The sequence below is a fragment of the Pan troglodytes genome, chromosome 17, assembly GCF_028858775.2.
Source record: "Pan troglodytes isolate AG18354 chromosome 17, NHGRI_mPanTro3-v2.0_pri, whole genome shotgun sequence".
Lineage (NCBI taxonomy): Eukaryota > Metazoa > Chordata > Mammalia > Primates > Hominidae > Pan > Pan troglodytes.
The window spans coordinates 47,859-68,144 of NC_072415.2; the positions used below are offsets into that span (position 1 = coordinate 47,859).

Genomic DNA, 20,286 nt, shown 5'->3' on the forward strand with positions numbered 1-20,286 from the left:
CAGGTTTTCTACAGTTTGAATATGATATTCCTAGGTATATTTTTAAAATATTCATCCTGCTTGGTGTTCTCTGAGCTTTTTGGATTTATAATTTGGTGTCTGTCATTAATTTGTGTTTTTTCCTAGTTAAAAAAATGAACTTTATAGATTTTACATTCTCAACTTTCACTTATTTTCAAAATGAGAGACAAGACACCTAAACTCCAAGATTTCAGTCCTGAATGCAATAGTACCAGATTTTCAAGTTGCGTAAGTGAACTGCATAAACACCACTAGTTTCAAGTGTACCCTATAAGAAACACATGGACATACTTGCGTTGTTTAACCACACGGTGTCATATCAATAAACATCAAAGTATCTGACATATATTTGTCCATTAAAGGTAAACACAACTCTGAGTATCAAATTAAATTAATCATTTGCCTTTTATAATCTAAATCAGAAACTGAAAAACAAGAAGAATGTAGAGGTAAGTGGCTGAAAATGCTCCGCTTACTGCACACAAGCATATCATGACAAAGAATGCTAGAAGTAGCTTTCCTCAGAAGTAATAATTGAACATTTAAAATATTATTTTATCAGAAAAGTTAAAGCTTTTAGTGTAAAAAGCATGGTAAATGACATTTTAACTTAATAGTTAACTATATAGCAAATTATAGATTTCAAGCAATTAGTTACCCACATTTCACCAGAACATTCAGTGAAAGTCTCTACTCTCAACATTGACCAGAACCTTCCTGTTCTGAAGTGTCTACTCTTTAGAGTTGCTTCAGCTTTACATATCTGTAAAACCAAAGATTACTCAATGAGAAGTTACAGCTTATTCTGTACTAGATACACATAATATATATAGATTTAGAACAAATGGATGTTTTTCAACTTCAAAAAAAGTATTTTAATTTACACAATGTTAGACTGTTTTTCACCCATGTGTATACATAACACTGTTTCCCAAATTCAAAGGGTCCACTTCCATAATTCTAAAGCAAAAATAGAGGCACATAAATGGATAATAATTCATAGTTTTATGCCTTTTTTAACCTATCTTTAAAGAAATTCAATTGCCATTTAGACAAAGAGGTGATGAACCTGTAACAAATTTCTATGACTTGGAAAATTAAAGGTTTAAAAATCCTAAATGTTGTAGCTCTGGGCAGTTTGCAATCTGTGCATGGGTTCACTCACCCTATGGTCCATGAACTCCCTTATCCTGCAAGCTGTAGGTACTTTCAGCAAATATGAGACTCAATAAGACTAAGGAAGGGCTTGTTTACATTAGTTCCCCTCACAGTTGATTCTAATCTTGCAATGAACAGATTTAATGTACTAGTGAGTTAAATTTTAAAGTAATTATAAAGCCATTTACTCTATCATAAATGAATGAAATGTAAGAATCACACTTAAAACAAGTCTTTCATTTTAATGAATGGTATCTTTCATTTATTTACAAAGGAATTCACTTGCCAGCAGCATTTAAATATAGAAATAGTCTCGTCTTTTCTCTAGTGCCTTTTATAAAGCAGTGCCATTTCTAACTAGGTGTATTTGTTTCCCAGCTATTCAGTAAATACACTATAGGTATCTAATAGATTCAAGAAAAGATTGGAAAATTGAGAAGATTTAGCATTTTAAACATTTGAAAAATGTTGCTACAAAGCATAGATTATGAATGCATTAGTAAAATAAATTGACACCTTATGTGAGAATCATTAAGTTGGTTTAATTATATCACAGAAGTATGGGCTCACTAATATTTATACCAATTTATGCTAATTAAACCAGAAAGTTTCTGTAGGTAATTCAGCTCTGAGCAACCATTTAATAGGGTTATGAAAAACAGAACCAATGGTTATATAGTACCCAGAATATAAACCTCAGCAAATTCAAACTTTTGGAATGGCAACACAAATGAGAATGAGAGGCAATATTTCATTTCAAAGTACCATAGGCTGCTAAGAGTGTTCTTTTCTTTTAAAAATTTGTGTGGTTGTTAGTAATGTACCTTAACACTGGTCCTCCTTGACAGCGGTGTTAGAGATGGTTAGGTAGAACCTATATTACGGAAGTCAGCGTTGCCCATTTCTTTAGTTCAGTGATTAAAATTGAATCGCTTTTACAAAACAATTGAACTGCTGCTTACAATATAAATAGAATACCAACAGGATTCCTGTTGTATTCACATTATTCTCTAATTAGTATTTTTGCATTTCCACTCTGACCTGACCTTCAGTAGTTCCTTTATTTTTATTTTCAAGCATTTTTGTGAGTATATAATAGGCACATATATTTATGGGGTGCATGAGATGTTTTGATACAGGCATGCAGCATGAACTAATCACATCATGGAGAGTGGGTATCCATCCCTTTAAGCATGTATCCTTTGTGTTACAATCCAATTAGATTCTTTTAGTTATTTTTAAATGTACAATTATTGACTAGAGTCCCCCTGTTGTGCTATCAAATAGTATGTCTTATTCATTCCTTCTCCCTATTTTTGTACCCATTACCCATGCCCTGTCTCCCCCCACCCAGCCCCCTTGTACTTACTATGTCCATGGGTTCAATTGTTTTGATTTTTAGATCCCACAAATAAGTGAGAACATGCAATGTCTGCCTTTCCATGCTTGGCTTATTTCCCTTAACATAATGATATCCAGTTCCTTCCATGTTGTTGCAAATGACTGAATCTCATTCTTTTTAGGGCTGAATAATACTCCACTGTGTGTATCTACCACATTTTCTTTAATACATTAATCTGTTGATGGACACTTAGGTTGCTTCCAAATCTTAGGTATTGTCAACAGTGGTGCAACCAACATGGGAGTGCAGATAATTTCTTCGATATACTCATTTCTTATTTTGGGGGTATATATCCAACAGTGGGATTGCTGGATCATGTGGCACCTCTATTTTCAGTGTTTAGAGGAACATCCAAACTGTTCTCCACCGTGGCTGTACCAGTAGTACCTTAAAATGCAAATGCAATTGGTAAAAGAATAAGGCAGCATGTAGTACTTGCACTTACAAATACTACCAGTTTTGTAACAATTTGCATTTTTTTGTCCTTGAAAGAGTAACCACTTAATAAAACAGATATTTAAAAACGCAGTATTCCTTCCTTTGCATGGCATGCAGGAATGGTGAAAGCAAAGAAACAGTCATCCCTTCTCTTCCCCCCACTTCTGGTCTCCCGAAATAGGAATGCCAGGTCAGACAGGTGGAGGAGGGAAATGGGGCACAGGTCAAGGTATGATGAATCTCTTAAAAAGAAATCCGGCCAGGTGCAGTGGCTCACGCCTGTAATCCCAGCACTTTGGGAGGCCGAGGTGGGCGGATCACGAGGTCAGGAATCGAGACCATCCTGGAGAACACGGTGAAACCCCGTCTCTACTAAAAATAATACAAAAAAATTAGCCGTATGTGGTGGCGGACGCCTGTAGTCCCAGCTACTGGGAGGCTGGGGCTGGAGAATGGCATAAACCCGTAGGGCGGAGCTTGCAGTGAGCGGAGATGGCGCCACTGCATTCCAGCCTGGGCGACAGAGCGAGACTCCTTCCCCCCACCGCCAAAAAAAAAAAAAAAAAAAAAAAACACTTTCCCCAGAATGCTAGCCCGATGGGAACTCCACCCCATCCATTCCAACCTAGTAAGGATAGTTTAGTTTGTCTTTTCTGGTCTCACTTCTTTACATCTAGTGTTGTTTTTTTGTTTCTGTTATTAAATTTCAGAAGACAAACCTTGGCATTTTCTAAAAGAAATTATTTTTTACCTAAATACATTGGACTTTGGTCTTAATTTGAAGGAATAGGATAAGTGGACTTTAAGAGAGCGTTCCTACTCCTCCTCTTCCAGTGGCTGCTCTGGGTCCCTGAAAGAGGGTGTGATGTGAACCATCTGGGTTGTGAAGTGGATTTTGTTGAGCCTGTGTTTTTTAAGTCCATTAGTCCTGCCTGAGGCTGTGCACCCTGGAATCCTTGGCTTCACCTCTGGACCACCTTCAGCCAAGTGGTGATGGTGGAGAGGGTCCCCCCATCTTCCAGGACATGTGACAGTTTGTAGGTGGTGAGATGGAGGGGGCAGCTTTTAAATCTTCCAGTACCCATCCCCGCTGCTGGCGGTGCTCTCCCCATCGTCCTTGTCCAGGACTCCCATCAGGGTCTCAATCTCTTCTGTGATGCTCTGACTCACGTGCTGGGAGGCCCTTTTCCCAATGTAGTCCCTGATGTCCACATTGGCGTCCTATGTCCCCACTAGCAGCTTCACCATCTCCAAGGTACATGGCTGCCAAGTGCAGGGCGGTGTAGCTCTGGCCTTGCTGTTCCCAGGCAGCAGAGGCTCGTTGGGGAAGTTGACCAGCATGGCCAGAAGCTCCAGCCTGCAGTGCTAGGTGCCTGTGCAGGCAGGTGAGGCTGTGATGAAGCCCAGAGTGGCCAGCAGGCCGGCTGGCACGGGGACAACCCCCTAAGCTGTCCACTCCCCATCGGAGGCCGAAAGCAGCCAGCCGTCCTCCCTGGTCCAGCTCATCCAGCCCCGCAGCTCTCCTCCTCCGCGGACGGGAAAGCCAGCGCTGCGCCGCCAGAGTCACTCGCCTCTGCGGTGTCCTCGGAGGAGGAGATCCCAGGCTGCTGCCTCTAGGACACAGGTTCCTCTTCAAGGGCGGGGCGCTGCCCCTTCCCAGATCGCTCAAGTTCTGGCGTAACGGCCTCGGGGCGGTAGCCCCCCAGGAGCTGCCCGTGTCCGCCTCCTGGCAGCCATGGGGCGGGGGCTCCAGGCCCTCTCTGGTCCCGGGTCCCGCATCTGGGGTAGGGGCTGGTGGAGCCGGCGAGCTCTTCCTGCGTCCCCGCCGCTCAGGGCGACCCGTGCAGGGTCTGGGCTCCCCGTCGCCCAGCTCGGCCCTGCCTGTGGAGCACCTCGGGGACCGCTGTTTCAGGGAGGGGATGGTGAATGCTGCGCTCCGCGTTCACGTGGACGGGGGACAGGTCCCAGGGGCGCGGCCTCAGGCGGAGGACCCGCCAGAACCTCTTCCTGAGACGCCATCAGCGGGGTCCGTGCAGTGGCCACAGCGTTCACCCGGAGATACATTTAAACAGTTTTATTCTCCTGTTTTTTTTTTTTCATTCCAGAAACCATTACTACTATGCAACAAAGTAAAAAATCTAGTTTAAATAATAATTTGATACGGTCAGGTGGGGATGAGTGCACACGTGTGTGTACACACACACGCAGGCTCTAAATGGGATATTTTGGTGGAGCAGAGGGATAAGGCTTTTATTTCGTTGGTGTGTTGAGTTAGAATCGCCCTTCTCACAATTAAATAATTTAAATCAAGAGTTTTGTTAAAGCTAATTTGTACACCTAGGCAACATCTTTTCTCCATATATTTATACACATATACACGTCTCTAATATTTGCATTTATTACTTCATCTAAAAGAGCTTGGAAAAAGGGTCCTAAGTCTTGGCTAGTTAAGGTAAAAATCTATATTTTAAGGTAATAAAAACTTTTGCTATGGACAGAGACATCTGTGGGTGAAGCTGATTGATGTTCCATTGAAGGAAATGATATGGGGTTTTCTAAGGGAAAGCCCAGCATGCTGCAAGGAGAGAGGAGGTCCCGGGAGGGAATTGGAGTCAGCATTAGGATCTAAGTGTCACAGGGGAGTGTGCTCCCAAAAAAGACTGTGACTGTTTCTGTGTCCATCCTGAACTGGTTACCATGAGTGTGTGTGTGTGTGTGTGTGTGTGTGTGTGTGTGTGTGTGAATTAAAAGAGGAGTTACATGCTGGGGCATTTCTGGTATCTCAACTGGCATCTCAGCTGCTGGTGATGATGGCTATACATTTTCCTCAGTATTCAATGGTGCGTATTTCGAGTTAACAATCCACCCATTGGCTGAGGCAGGTGGATCATCTGAGGTGAAGAGTTCGAGACCAGCCTGGCCAATATGTGAAACTCTGTCTCTACTAAACATACAAAAATTAGCCAGGCATGGTTGCAGCACCTGTAATCCCAACTACTCGGGAGGCCAAGACAGGAGAATTGCTTGAATTCAGGAGACAGAAGTTGCAGTGAGCTGAGAAGGGCCACTGCACTCCAGCTTGGGCAGCAGAGTGAGACTTGGTCTCAAAAAAAAAAAAGTTATTGTGACATGCTGTACACATGCTGTGCACATTCACAAATTCAGTGTCTCCCAGAAGTCTGAGATTCTTTTTTTCTTTCTTTCTTTCTTTCTTTTTTTTTTTTTTGAGACAGAATTTCACTCTTGTTGCCCAGGCTGGAGTGCAATGGTGTGATCTCGGCTAACTACAACCCCCACTTCGTGGGTTCAAGCGATTCTCCTGCCTCAGCCCAAGTAGCTCCTGCCTCCCAAGTAGCAGGGATTACAGGCATGTGCCACAATGTGCAGCTAATTTTTCATTTTTAGTAGAGTTGGGGTTTCTCCACGTTGGTCAGGCTAGTCTCGAACTCCTGACCTCAGGTGATCCACCTGCCTCGGCCTCTCGAAGTGCTGGGATTACAGCCATGAGCCACCATGTCCAGCCAGAAAGTTTTAAGGCTATGATTATTAGACCATCATACAAACAAAAAGTACTTAAAAAGTCTCAGGAATGCAGTCCCTCATTGGCCTGGTATGACTAAGATAAAAAGAAGTTGGTCGTGAAAATTTCTGAATGTGGTTTAGGACAAGGAACCCCAGTAAGATTCAGAGACAACCTAGAAAATTGAAAGACAATTTTACTACCCAAATCACCCTTCTATAAAAAATAATAGAAGATGTCAAATATGAAAATAAAACTGTCCTCTGGGCCCTCAATTTTCTATGTTATTGGGAAGGCAGGCAGCTACTCAGCAGTTATATCCCATAAGAATGGATAACACTAAAACAACTGACAGCATCAAGTGTTGGTTAGAAAGTGGAACTGATTCTCTCAAACATTTTCATTGTAGTTTAAGATGGCACAACCGCTTAGGAAAATGTCTCCCCATTTCATACAATGCCAAATATATACTTATTTTATAACCCAGAAAATCCACTCTTACGTACTTAAACTCAAGAAAAGTGAAAATATTATTACAGAAAAACGTGTATATCTGATTTGTTCGTAGCAGGTTTATTCATGATAGCCTCAAATCAGAAACTGCTTTTGTGTCTATCGATAGTGGAATGGATTATAAACAAAACAAGCAAAGGCCTCAAACCTGTGGTATAGTCATAAAATTGAGTATTACAAAATAAAATTAATGAATAATCAATAGGAGCAAAATGATGTGTCACAAGCATGTTTAGTGAATGAACATAAAAATTATATAATTTATAGTTTCACTTACGTAAATGGTGAAAACAGACAAAACTATCCTTTTGTGGAAAGAATCAAAACCATGGAAGCCTCTGTGTTCAAATACTGACTGGAAAAGGGCATGAGAAAACGTGTTTCTGCCAGATCTTCTATATGCCTGATGTACATTCACTCAATGTATTTTGCATATACTATTTTTGCAAATAAAACTGAGACGCAAAATAACTCAAGAGAAAATAGCTAGAAATAGGTAGAGTTGGGATAGAAGCCTTGGAAGCTCCCCCCTACCTTGCTCACCTGGCACAGGCCAAGGAAGCCCTGGGACAATGCTGTCAGTGATCTGAAGGCCTTCCAGGGGAGCCCGCCAGCCCATGCCGGTGCCCGAGCTGCCCGCCGCCATCTGAATATGTTGCAAAGACAGTGCTGGCCTGGCAACTGGTGACGCTCCATGCCCCACCCCGACCCCCACTTCTACCCAACTAGCGGCAACCCTAGAGACAGAGGTCTGGGCAGCAGTGGCTAAGTCTGGCAGTTGGCCAGGCGGCCAAAGGACGGGAACTGGCCGTTCACCCCATCCCGGTTTCCATGGAGCACTCAACCACCATGGCCCCTGAGCGGACCCTCAGGCCTGGTGGGCTGTGCTCTGTGCCTGCAAACCTGACGCCATCCAGGGGAGCTCCACCTTCCCGTGCCAGCGCCTCAGCTGCTGCAGAAAACTGCAAAACTGCAAGTTGCACACAGGCAGAGATGACGGAGCAACCCCTGACCCTCCGTGCCACTCACCCTACCCGCACGCAGACCTGCCACGCGGACCCTGAGGCCGGTGCCTGGGCGCCCAAGTCAGGCAGTCCGCACAGCAGTGGCACCAGGGTGAAAACCTGCTGCTCAATACCATCCCAGTTACCACGAGGAGCCAGCCCCGGCAGCCCCTGAGTTCTTGGAGGAGGCCAAGTCACACCAACCCCTCAAGTGGGCAGGTGATGCACTTGACCCTGAGGACATCAGGTACCAGGCCCGCCAGCTCACGCCGGCATCGGAGCCGCAGCTGCAGTCTAGACGTGGTGCACCGGCAGTAAGTGACTGGACACCCCAGACCAGGCCCGCCCCCCAGTAGCGTGGATCCTGAGGCCAGACCCCCAGGCGGCAAAATCAGGCGACGGGCTCCGCCAGCAGCCGCTCAGTTTCATCCGTGTGGATACAGAGTGACCAGCGCCAGGGCCCAGGATCCAGAGAGATGCCCAAGAGGAGCGGAACTTGAGGCCAGGTGGGCTGTGTGCTCTGCGACCCTGAGGCCATCCAAGGGAAGTTCCGGCATCCCACGCCAGTGCCAGATGTGCAGCTGCAAACCGTGCGTGGGGCACTAGCAGCAGTGAGGGCTGGTGGGGGAAGGAGCAGCCCCTGACTCTCCCTCCATGCCTCTCCAGCTACCTGACCCTAGCCACACAGACTCCAGGGCCAGAGCCTCAGCCTGAAGCCGGGCCATCTGCGAAGCCACCCAGGTGGCCGCGGAGTCCACTTGCCAGCACCTTATCTCCCTTCCGAGGAGGAGCGGGGCGGGCTGCAAGGCCAGACAGGCTCTCCTTCTCAGGCTGGGCTGGCGGTGCTCCTGCGATCCTGGGGCCGCCCGGGCGATCCCAAGAGGACCTGCGAGCCCATCGGCGCCCGCCCAGAGCTGCAGCCCCACCTGCCGGCGCGCACCGCCAGGGAGCGGCTTCCGGGAGCCGGGCAGCAACCGCAGTGCAGGCGCGCGCCCAACGGCTTTGCGAGGCTCACTCGGCCTGAGAGGTCGGAGGCTGCGAGTGTCGCTGCTGAAGGCTGTGGTGGACCCGGCTGGATCGCGGACTGTGGAGTAGATCACAGATTTGGGATCGCGGATTGGGGGTTGAATCGCGGATTTGGGGCTGGATCAGGGATTTGGGGTTGGATAGGGGATTTGGGGCTGGGTCGGCGGGGTCGGGGGAGGGGGTTGGTGAAAAGGTGACAGGGAGGTCGGCCGGGGTCGGGGGAGGGGGGTGGTGAAAAGTGACGGGGAGCTGCCCCCGCTCAAGAGCCAGAGGTTGGGGTCCTGAGAAGTCACCACTATAAAGTTATTCGGCTTCGGGAGCCACAGGGGCCAGACAGCCCAGGGCTCCATAGAACATGTCTACACGGGTTCCGGATACCGAATCCGGGACTCCGAACTGCAGAAGATCCACAGGGCAGCTGTCAAGGGCGACGCCGCGGGGGTGGAGCACTGCCTGGCGCGCAGGAGCGGAGACCTGGACGCCCTGGACAAGCAGCACAGGTAGCGGGGGCTCAGCCTGGGGTGGGAGGGGGTCCCCAGGCCCGGCTTCCCCGCAGCCCCTGGGACGGGGCCTTTCAGGGCTCCGGGCACCCTCAGAGTGGCGGAGCCAAACGGACCCTCAGCTGTTTTCCATCCCTCATAATTCCCTGGCTGGAGCAGTTGGAGAATTTGAGTGATTTAATTCACAAAGTTAAGCATACACAGTGTTGTTATTTTTAACATAAACGTTTAAAACATGGTTTATGTACATTATAGGAGGTGCCTAATGAGAGAACTCATTCTCCTATCAAAAATACCGTGAGTTATTTCAGTAGGTGAAAAGTTCTCAGATAAGAGAGCTTACTTGAAAAATATTTACTATACTATATATATTTTTTTTCAGATGAAAAGTATGTTTTTATTTTATAGGGAATTCATTATATTCTTTTTTTTTTTTTTTTTTGAGTCGGAGTCTCGCTTCTTTGCCCAGGCTGGTGTCCAATGGCAAAATCTTGGCTCACTGCAACCTCTGCCTGCTGGGTTCAAGCAATTCTCCTACCTCAGCCTCCCAAGTAGCTGGGATTACAGGCAGGTGCCAGTGTGCCTGGCTAACTTTTGTATATTTAGTAGAGAGGGGGTTTCACCACGTTGGCCACTCTCGTCTCGAACTCCTGACCTCAAGTGATCTGCCCGCCTCCGCCTCCCAAAGTGCTGGGATTACAGGTGTGAGCCACCGCGCCCAGCCTATGTTGTTTATTATATATCATAAGATATATATATATATATATATATTACTGATACGTATACATATATACCAGATATAATATGTCATATATATCAGATATATATACACATTAGATGAAAAGTACATTTTCATTTGACAGGGAATTCTTTCAAATCAAATCATCAAACACTATAAAATTGGGCAAAGTACTTTTTTCCAGATCTGCAAGTTACTTGTGTACATAGGAAAAAGTCCTTCGCATTTCTGGTATAAGAATTTAAATTAAAAGAGGAATGAAACAGTTTTCTATCCACAATATTTGTGAGGATGTTTTATACTCCTGCTTAAAGTTTAAGTTGCTGATTACTTTTCAAATAGATAATTTGGTGGTAAGTACTACATTTAAAAAATATGTATGCCCTTTACCCATCAATTCCATTATACTAAAACATCCTTAGGAAATAAAGATACATGCACTTTATTTTTCACAGCACTTATTTTAAAAAGAACCCAAAGAATGGATCCTATGAATAAATTTCAGTTGCATCCACAGGATGGAATAATATGTGACCACTGAAGGTGGCAATAGATACAGAAGTATATTGATGTGCGAAGATGTATTTTGTTATAGCCAGTGAGAAAAAAATCAATTAAGTTATACATACAAACATACTATGGTCTTGTTTTATCAAAAATATGTACAAAATATAAAATTTGTAATTTCTGAGCATTTGTATTTTAAGTAAAGTTCTTTTCCTTTTTCTTATCTGTGATTGCTGCAGTGAGCATGTACAAAACTTCTAGTAAAGTTTATTAATAAAGGAATAATCCTTGGGAAGACAGGAATATGAATCTTACAATATTAAAAATAATTTCTCACTTTCTATTTTTATCATTATTGAGTGTATTGTTATCATCTTTGAACTTTTAGCCTCTTCAGAAGTAAAAAGGGAATATTTTTATCTGTTTCCAGATTTTATTATCTATATATTTTATTATGTACATATGTTTTGCTTATGTACTCATTCAATTTATGCAAACAATGATAGATTAATCATTTCATTTTAATTGTATTCTTAAATAAAAATAACATATAAATATTACTATTGCAAAAATATTGCTTTATAGGAGTTTATTTAAAAATATTGAACTCCCCAACTGTATTTATCCATTCTTTCATTCCATTTATTCATCAAACATAACCTGAGTACCTGTTATGTAGCAGACATATTCTGCTATCTCTCAGGATCCTTCTATCCTTAAAAACTTCATATTTACCTGCCCTGCCTGCACAAGCTGAGAGATTTAAAATAGGAATATTGGGACTTAATCTCTTTGAAACTTTGTCACCCAACTTTCAAACAAAAGCATTTCTGAAGTTAGAAAATAGTAGAAGATAAGCTTTAACTGCCCACTCAAAAGTTTATCAGTCTTAAATACTAATATTAATCATGGGAATGTCTTATTTGCATATATTCTGTAAGCATAAATATTGAATAAAATGAGCCATATGTATTCATTTGAATCATGAGTTTCCTTTGTCTTCAATTTGTTTGAAAATTGAGGAATTAATTTGTTTGAAAAATGCATTATTATTATTTCAGTGTTCTATCCTCATAGTACCTTTAAGCAGGCGGACAAGCCAGCAACCTCACCCACTCAAGGAAGCCCAGATGGCCAGGTTCCAACAGCATGAGTAGCTGCCACCTGATGGCTGATGGAGCAGAGTCCTGAGGAAAAGCAGATGGCACTGGGGCCCTAACTCTAGGGCAGAAGAACTGATGTATTGTGACTGGCAGCATGTGAGGTTGGTGATTGGCCCACCTGTTCCTGGCACACCCTTGCAGAGGTGGCTGGTTGCTCTTTGAGCCAGCTTGGGCTTGCCTGGCATGCACAAGCCTCGGTGTAACAACGGTGCTACAAATGGAGCCATATATAGGAAAGGAGCAGGAGGCTCAGGAGCAGGGTGTGCACTGCCTTTGGGGATCCAGTGCATGCCTCAGGGCTCCTATGGCACTGCAGTCTTCTTTGTTGCCAAGAGGCAGACCACAGGCCGTCTTGAGGAAGACTTTATGTACAAGTGCAGAAAGCAGCCAGGATTACCACCCAGGGGACTCGGCCTTCTGTGGCCCTGGCCTGAGAGAATTTAGCCCAAGGCAGGACAAGGTCACTCAGAGCAGTGTGTCAGTAGGTGGGGCCTGTGCATGCGAGGCAAGGCCAAGCTGGCTCAAAGAGCAAGCAGCCACCTCTGCAAGGGTGTGCCTGGAGCAGGTGGACCAGCCACCAACCTCACCCACAGAAGGAAGCCAGGATGGCCAGGTTTCCACAGCCTGAGTGGCTGCCTCCTGATGGCTGATGGAGCAGAGCCCTGAGGAAAAGCAGGTGGCATATTTAACTCTTTAATCCATCTTAAGTTAATTTTTGTATAAAGCAGATGGCACCAGTCCATGCCTCAGGGCTCATATGGCACTGTGGGCCACAGAAGGGTGAGTCCCCAGGGTGGTAATCCTGCCTGCTTTCTGCACTTGAACATAAAGTCCTCCTCAAGACGGCCTGTGGTCTGCCTCTTGGCCCCACCTTTAGGGTAGAAGAACTGATGTACCACATCTGGCAGTGAGTGAGGTTGGCAGCTGGTCCATTTGCTCCTGGCACACCCTTGCAGAGGTGGCTGCTTGCTCTTTGAGCCAGCTTGGCCTTGCCTGGCATACACAAGCCTCGCTGCAACAAGTGTGCTACAAATGGAGCCATATAGAGGAAATGATCAGCAGGCTCAGGAACGGGCCGTGCACTGCCTTTGTGGCTCCAGTCCATGCCTCAGGGCTCGTATGACACTGTAGGTTTCTTGGTCGCCAACAGGCAGACCACAGGCTTTCTTGAGGAGGACTTTATGATCAAGTGCAGAAAGCAGCCAAGATTAGCACCCAGGGGACTGGGCCTTCTGTGGCCCTGGCCAGACTTAGAATTTGACCCAAGGCAGGACAAGCTGACTCGGAGCAGAGTGTCAGTACCTGGGGCCTATGCATGCCAGGCAAGGCCAAGCTGGCTCAGAGCAACTAGCCACATCTGCAAGGCTGCACCTGTAGCAGGCAGACAAGCCAGCAACCTCAGCTACTCAAGGAAGGAGGGATGGCCAGGTTCCCACAGCCTGAGTGGTTGCCACCTGATGACTGATAGAGCAGAGGCCTGAGGAAAAGCATATGGCACTGGGGCCCTACCTCTAGGGTAGAAGAACTGATGTAACCTGACCGGCAGCAAGTGAGGTTTGTGGCCGGTCCACCGGCTCCTGGCAAAACCTTGCAGAGGGGGCCGGTTTCTTTTTGAGCCAGCTTGGCCTTGCCTGGCATGCACAAGTCTGTGCAACAACTGTGACACAAATGGAGCCACACAGAGAAAATGGGCAGCAGGCTCAGGAGCAGGGTGTGTGCTTCCTCAGGGGCTCCAGTCCATGCCTAAGGGTTCATATGGCACTGTGGGCTTCTTGGTTGCAAAGAGGTAGATCACAGGCCATCTTCAGGAGGTCTTTATGTGGAAGTGCAGAAAGCAGCCAGGATTACCACCCGTGGGACTCAGCCTTTTGTGGCCCTGGCCTGAGAGAATTTGGCCCAAGGCAGGACAAGCTCACTCGGAGCAACATGTCGGAACCTGGGGCCTGTGCATGCCAGGCAAGGCCAAGCTGGCTTAAAGAGCACCCAGAGCATCCATTCTGGTGGATGAGCCAACCACATGGCCAGCTTCTGGGTGTGGGCCCAGTGCCACATCTTCCATCGCTTTCTGACATACCCGACCAACACTGAAGAGACAGCCTGGACAGAGTGCAAGAGGAAGGCTGAGAAGGATGAGATAGTGAGTGCTGGCTTCTTTCTGACCCTCAGCACACCCCCAGGTGGTGACCATCAACCTTTAGGGGTGGGAGAGCAAGACTGATGGCTTCAAATGCTTCCCCAAGAAGATGGACACAGGCCACTCAGCTCATCCTCACAGCCAATGAGTTGACAAGCAAGCAGATGACAGTGACAGGCTTTTAGAAAGAGCATCAGAAGGTGGCCAGTTTTTCTTCAGCCTCAGCCAGGCCTTGGAACTTGACTAGGCCATCCACTTCACCAGAGATGCCTTCAAGAACATCAGTAAGCTCCTTGCCAATGAGTCCAGGAAGGACGTGGACCCAGCCATGGACCTGTTAGTGCTGTCTCAGGGACACCAGACCAACATCCTGGACATCATCCTCATACACAAGGAAGCTCTTACCAAAGTCACGGAGAACAGGCAACATGTGGCAGAAGGGAAGACAGAGGTGCAGAGGCTGATGGCGTCATTATCACAGGAACAGGATTTCTTTGGCCACTTTGGCTGAAATTCACCACTTCCATCCAATTCACTCAAGCGAGAGACTTGAAATCACAGATGGACCATTTCTTGCAACAAGAGATACTATTTTTTCAAAAAGTCACCTAAAATTTGATAGTGTTGAATGACTAGCTATTCTATTGTGGACTTTTTCCTGTTCACGGGTACTTTCTACAGCAGAATGATAACAGTATCAAAGAGCTAGTGCCAGCTATCGGTGGTAGTACAAGGATGACTTTGTGCTCAACTGAAACCCAGATGAATATAGAATTGTGTAGGAAAGTGTTAATATGATGATAGAATAGAAACAGTAGCAAATGAACTAAATCATACTATGAATGCCTACACTACCATTATAACTTTTTGAAGAATGATAATACCACTTACTTTATTGCCTTTTGAAGTAGGAATATTTTAGTGGATATGCTATAGACCTGAAACCCTATAAAGAATCCCAAAGAAGCTGGCTGGATAAAGCCTGCTATGGATGTCTTTATACTCAAAGACTGATGAGGCAATTCGAATATGTGTCCCCACCAAATCTCATGTTGAGTTATGCTTCCTAATGTTGGAGGTGGATCCTGGTATAAGGTGATTGAATCATGAAGGCAAATTTCTCATGAGTGGTTCAGCACTATCCCCTTGGTACTGTCCTCACAATCATGAGTGAATTCTCGTGAGATCTGGCCACTGAAAACTCTATGTCACTCCCTACTCTCCGTGATTTCCTCTTGCCATATGAGACAATTCACTCTTTCATTACCTTGCACAATGATTGAAAGATTTCTGAGGCCCCCCAGAAGCAGAAGCACTAAGCTTCCTTTCCACTCTGCAGAACCATGAGCCAATTAAACCTCTTTTTCAAAATAAACCTTACCAAAAATGGCAAATGAGGACTGGAGCATTGCTATAAAGATACCTGAAAATGTGGAAGCAACTTCGGAACTGGGTAATGGGTAGAGGTTGAAAGGGTTTGGAGGGCTCCAAAGAAGACAGACAGATGAGAACATTTTTGGACCATCTTAGAGACTGGTTAAATGGCTGTGACAAGAATGCTGACAAAAACATGGACAGTGAAGGCCAGGCTGAGGGGGCCTCAGATAAAAATAAGGTTTCTGGAAAATGTCTCCCTTTTGGATATGGAAAGCTTACACGATGCCTGTACCATCACTGTACCTTAGACGCAGTGAACTTGCCTTTTATTTCAGAGACTCGTAGGCAAAAGAGAATGTAGCCTTGACCCAGATGAGACTTTGGACTTTGTAATTTTGAGCTAATGCTGAAATGAGTTAAGACTTTGGGAGACTGCTGGCAAGGCATGACTGTATTTTGCAATGTGAGAAGGACATGAGATTCGTGGGGTCAGGGACAGAATAATACGGTTTTTCTCTATGCCCCTTCCAAAACTCATGTGAAAGTACACTCCCTAATGTTAGAGTCGGGGCCTAGGTGGAAAAAGCTTTAATCATAAAGGGGTTGGAGTGGATCCTTCACAAATGGCAAAGCACCAAGCCCTTAATGCCATCCTCCTGAGAGTGAGTGAGTTCTCATGAGATCTAGTAGTTTAAAAGGCTGTGGAACCTCTTTCCTCTCTCTGTCTTGTTCCAACTTCTGGCATATGAAACATGTCATTGCCGCTTGGATTTCCGGTGTGGTTAGGAGGGGCCTGATCAGTGTGGGCCTGGTCAGTGGACCTAGGTCAGTGAGGACTATTTAGTGGGATCGTGGTCAGCAGGGGTCTGCTTAGAGAGGGTCTCATTAGTGGGGTCTAGTAGTGGGGGTTTTGGTGAGTGGGGACCTATTGGCTGCCAGTTGTTTGGTGTCTGGTCAGTGCAAACCTGGGCTGTGGGGCTTGATCAGTGGAGACCTGGTCAGCTGGGGCTTAGTGCTGGCCTGGTCAGCATGGGCTGGGGCACTGGTGACCAGGTCAAGGGGTGCTATTCAGTGGAGGACTGGGCACATGGGACCTAGTCAGCAGACCCTGGTGGGCGTGTCCTCATCAGTGAGGCCCTTGTCAGTGGGGCCCTGGTCAGGGCAGCCTTGTCAGCGGGACCTAATCTGTAGTGTCCTTGTCAGAGAGGACTTGGTCAGTGGTGACTTTTGTAGCACTGGTCTACAGGGTGACCTGGTCAGCAGGGATCTCAGCATTTGGTGCCAGTTCAGTGGGGTCTACTCACTAGGGTCCCAGTCAGGGGCATCTGGTGACCTTAGGCCTGGTTATTAGGGGCCTGATTAGTGTCAACCTGTTCCCTGGAGGCCTGGTCAGTGGGCCTCATCTTGGGGGCAAGGGAATGAGGTCATGATCAGTGGAACCTGATCAGTGAGGCCTTGTCAATAATGACCTAGTCAGTGAGGACTTGTCAGTAAGGACTTGGTCCATGAGGCCTTGTCAGTGAGGCCTTGTCAGTAAGGTCCTGGTCAGTGGAGTCCTTGTCATTGTGTGCCTGGCAGTGGGGGTCTTGTTAGTGGGGCCTGGTCATGAGGGTCTAATCAGTGAGGGTGTCATCAGGGAGGACCTGATATGTGGGGTCTGGTCAGCAGGGACCTGGTCAATGTGGGCTGCTGAGCACTGCTTGGATAAGCCAGGTGCAATGTGCATTATTGAAGGCCCTGTGGACAGCTGGGATAGCCCAGTGATGCCCAAGGGCCTAGTCAAAAGTGGACAAAGTACGTGTTTGGATGGACCTGGGAGATCCTGCTCAGAGATTCTGACAGGACAAAGGTAAAGGAAGGGCCAGAGTGGCTGCAGAGATGGTCACAGTCTATGGGCTGCACAGGATGAAGGAGGCCAGGGAATAGGCAGGGTGGGCAGTTGGGGTTCAGGGAGAGGCAGGTGCATGCTGGGAGGTCAGACCCTGTGAGGGCTTTGGGGGCGTCAGGTTGGGTAGGCTCCAGGCACTCTCACTCACATAGGATTCCAGAACACTGCTACAAGGCTCTGAGTGTTTGTCCCTCACATAGGATTCCAGAACACTGCTGCCATTGTCTGAAAGTTTGTCCCCCACATAGGATTCCAGAAGCCTGCTCCTGGGGTCTGAATGTTTGTCCTCCATCTAGGATTCCAGAACACTGCTGCGAGGGTCTGAATGTCTGTCCCTCACATATGATTCTAGAACATTGATGCTAGGGTCTGTATGTTTGCCCTTAACATATGATTTCAAAACACTGCTCCTGGATTCTGAATGTTTGTCCTTCACATAGGAATACAGAACACTGCTGCTGGAGTCTGAAAGTTTGTCACTCACATAGAATTCCAGAACACTGCTGTGAGGATCTGAATGTTTGACCCTCACATGGGATTCCAGAACACTGCTGCGAGGGTCTAAATGTCTGTCCCTCACATAGGTTTCCCGAACAATGTTACGAGGTTCTGAATGTTTGTCCCTAACAGAGGATTCCAGAGCACTCCTGCTGTGCTCTGAATGCTTCTCCCTCACATAGGATTCCAGAACACTGCTACAAGGGTCTGAATGCTTATCCCTCATATAGGATTCCAGAACACTCCTGCTGTGTTCTGAATGTTTGTTCCTCACATAGGATTCCAGAATACTCCTGCCGTGGTCTGAATGTTTGTCCCTCACCTAGGATTCCAGAACATTCATGCTGGGGTCTCAATGTTTCCCTTAACATAGGATTTCAGAACACTGCTCTTGGGGTCTGAATGTTTGTCACTCACATAGGATTACAGAACACTGCTGCTGGAGTCTGAATGTTTGTCAGTCACATAGAATTCCAGAACACTGCTACGAGGGTGTGAATATTTTTCCCTCACCTAGTATTCCAGAACACTGTTGCAAGGGTCTGAATGTTGGTCCATCATATAGGATTCCAGAACACTGCTGCTGTGGTCTGAATGTTTGTCCCTCACATAGGATTCCCGAACACTGCTACTAGGTTCTGAATGTTTTTCCCACACCTAGGATTCCAGAACACTTCTGCTGGTGTCTGAATGGTTGTTCCTCACATATGATTCCAGGACACTGCTACGAGAGTCTTAATGTTTGTCCTTCACATAGGATTCTAGAACACTGCTCCCGTGGTCTGAATGTTTGTCCTTCACATAGCATTCCGGAACACTGCTGCTGGGGTCTGAATGTCTGCCCCTCAAATCAGATTCCAGAACACTGCTGCTGGGGTTTGAATGTCTTTCCCTCACATAGAATTCCAGAACATGGCTGGGAGGGTCTGAATGTTTGTCCCTCACATGGGATACCAGAACACTGCTGCGAGGGTCTAAATGTCTCTCCCTCACATAAGATTTCAGGACACTGCTACGAGGTTCTGAATGTTTGTCCCTCACATAGGATTCCAGAGCACTCCTGCTGTGGTCTGAATATTTGTCCCTCACATAGGATTCCAGAACACTGCCAGATGGGTCTGAATGTTTGCCCTCACATAGGATTCTGGAACACTACTGCTGGGGTCTGAATGTTTGACCCTCACATAGGATTCCAGAACACTCCTGCTGTGGTCTGAATGTTTGACCCTCACATAGGATTCCAGAACACTCCTGCTGTGGTCTGAAAGTTTGTTCATCACGTAGGACTCCAGAACACTGCTAAGAGGGTCTGAACATCCCTCACATTGTATTCCAGAACACTGCTTCTGTGGTCTGAATGTTTGTTCCTCACATAGGATTCGAGAACACTCCTGCTGTGGTCTGAATGTTTGTCCCTTACCTAGGATTCGAGAACATTCATGCTGGGATGTAAATGCTTGCCCTTAACATAGGATTTCAGAACACTGCTCCTGGGGTCTGAAAGTTTGTCCCTCACATAGGATTCCAGAACTCTCCTGCTGTGGTCTGAAAGTTTGTACTGCACATAGGATTCCAGAACACTGCTGCTGTGGTCGGAATGTTTTTCTGTCACACAGGATTCCAGAACACTGCAGCTGGGTTCTGAATGTTTGTCCCTCACATAGGATCTCAGAACACTGCTACGAGGGTCTGATTGTTGGTCCCTCACATAGGATTCCTGAACACTGCTGCTGGGCTCTGAATGTTTGTCCCTCACATTGGATTGCAGAACAGTACTGCTATGGTCTGAACGTTTGTCCGTCACATAGGATTCCAGAACGCTCCTGCTGTGGTCTGAATGTTTGTCTGTCACATAGGATTCCAGAACACTGCGGCTGGGGTCTGAATGTCCCTGACATAGGATTCCAGAACATTGCTATGAGAGTCTGAATGGTTGTCTTTCACATAGCATTCCAGAACACTGCTACGAGGGTCTGAATGTTGGTCCCTCACACAGGATTCCAGAACCCTCCTGCTGGGGTCTGAATGTTTGTCCCTCACAAAGGGTTCCAGAACACTGCTATGAGGGTCTGAATATTTGTCCCTCACATAGGATTCCAGAACACTCCTGCTGTGGTCTGAATGGTTGTCCCTCACAAAGGATTCCAGAACACTCCTGCTATGATCTGAATGGTTGTCCCTCACATAAGATTCCGGAACACTTCTGCTGTGGTACGAATGTTTGTGTCTCACGTAGGATTCCAGAACACTGCTACGAGGGTCTTAATGTTTGTCCCTCACATAAGATTCCAGAACACTGCTGCTGGGGTCTGAATGCTTGCCCCTCACATACGATTACAGAACACTGTTGCTGGGGTGTGAATGTTTGTCCCTCACATGGGATTCCAGACCACTGCTG

The 20,286-nt window shown here is 46.4% G+C and overlaps 1 protein-coding gene and 1 long non-coding RNA gene across 3 annotated transcripts in view; both read right to left on the minus strand.

The window, feature by feature from the left end:
• Positions 1 to 1,413: 1,413 nt before the first annotated feature.
• On the minus strand, positions 1,414 to 7,698 carry LOC129139072 (ankyrin repeat domain-containing protein SOWAHC-like). The gene is made up of 2 exons (XM_063796139.1): positions 7,596 to 7,698; positions 1,414 to 4,963 (listed from the first exon to the last, which is right to left on the minus strand). The coding sequence occupies exons 1-2, from the start codon at positions 7,696 to 7,698 to the stop codon at positions 4,161 to 4,163; spliced, it is 906 nt and encodes a 301-aa protein (XP_063652209.1). The 3' UTR covers positions 1,414 to 4,160.
• Positions 7,699 to 11,033: 3,335 nt separating this feature from the next.
• LOC134808691 (uncharacterized) overlaps positions 11,034 to 20,286 on the minus strand; it is a 38,675-nt gene continuing 29,422 nt past the window's right edge. For both annotated transcript variants that reach the window (XR_010152105.1, XR_010152106.1), the window contains exon 3: positions 11,034 to 14,733. This is a non-coding gene — a long non-coding RNA (uncharacterized LOC134808691). The remainder of the gene's footprint in view (positions 14,734 to 20,286) is intronic.

Bases quoted from the DNA above. Each gene is read 5' to 3' on its own strand.
- LOC129139072 (XM_063796139.1), bottom strand. From the start codon at position 7,698: ATGGCGGCGGGCAGCTCGGGCACCGGCATGGGCTGGCGGGCTCCCCTG. The intron at 4,964-7,595 runs GTGAGCAAGGTA...CCCCGTCCACGT, and splicing joins GCTTCCTTGGCCTGTGCCAG to GAACGCGGAGCGCAGCATTC.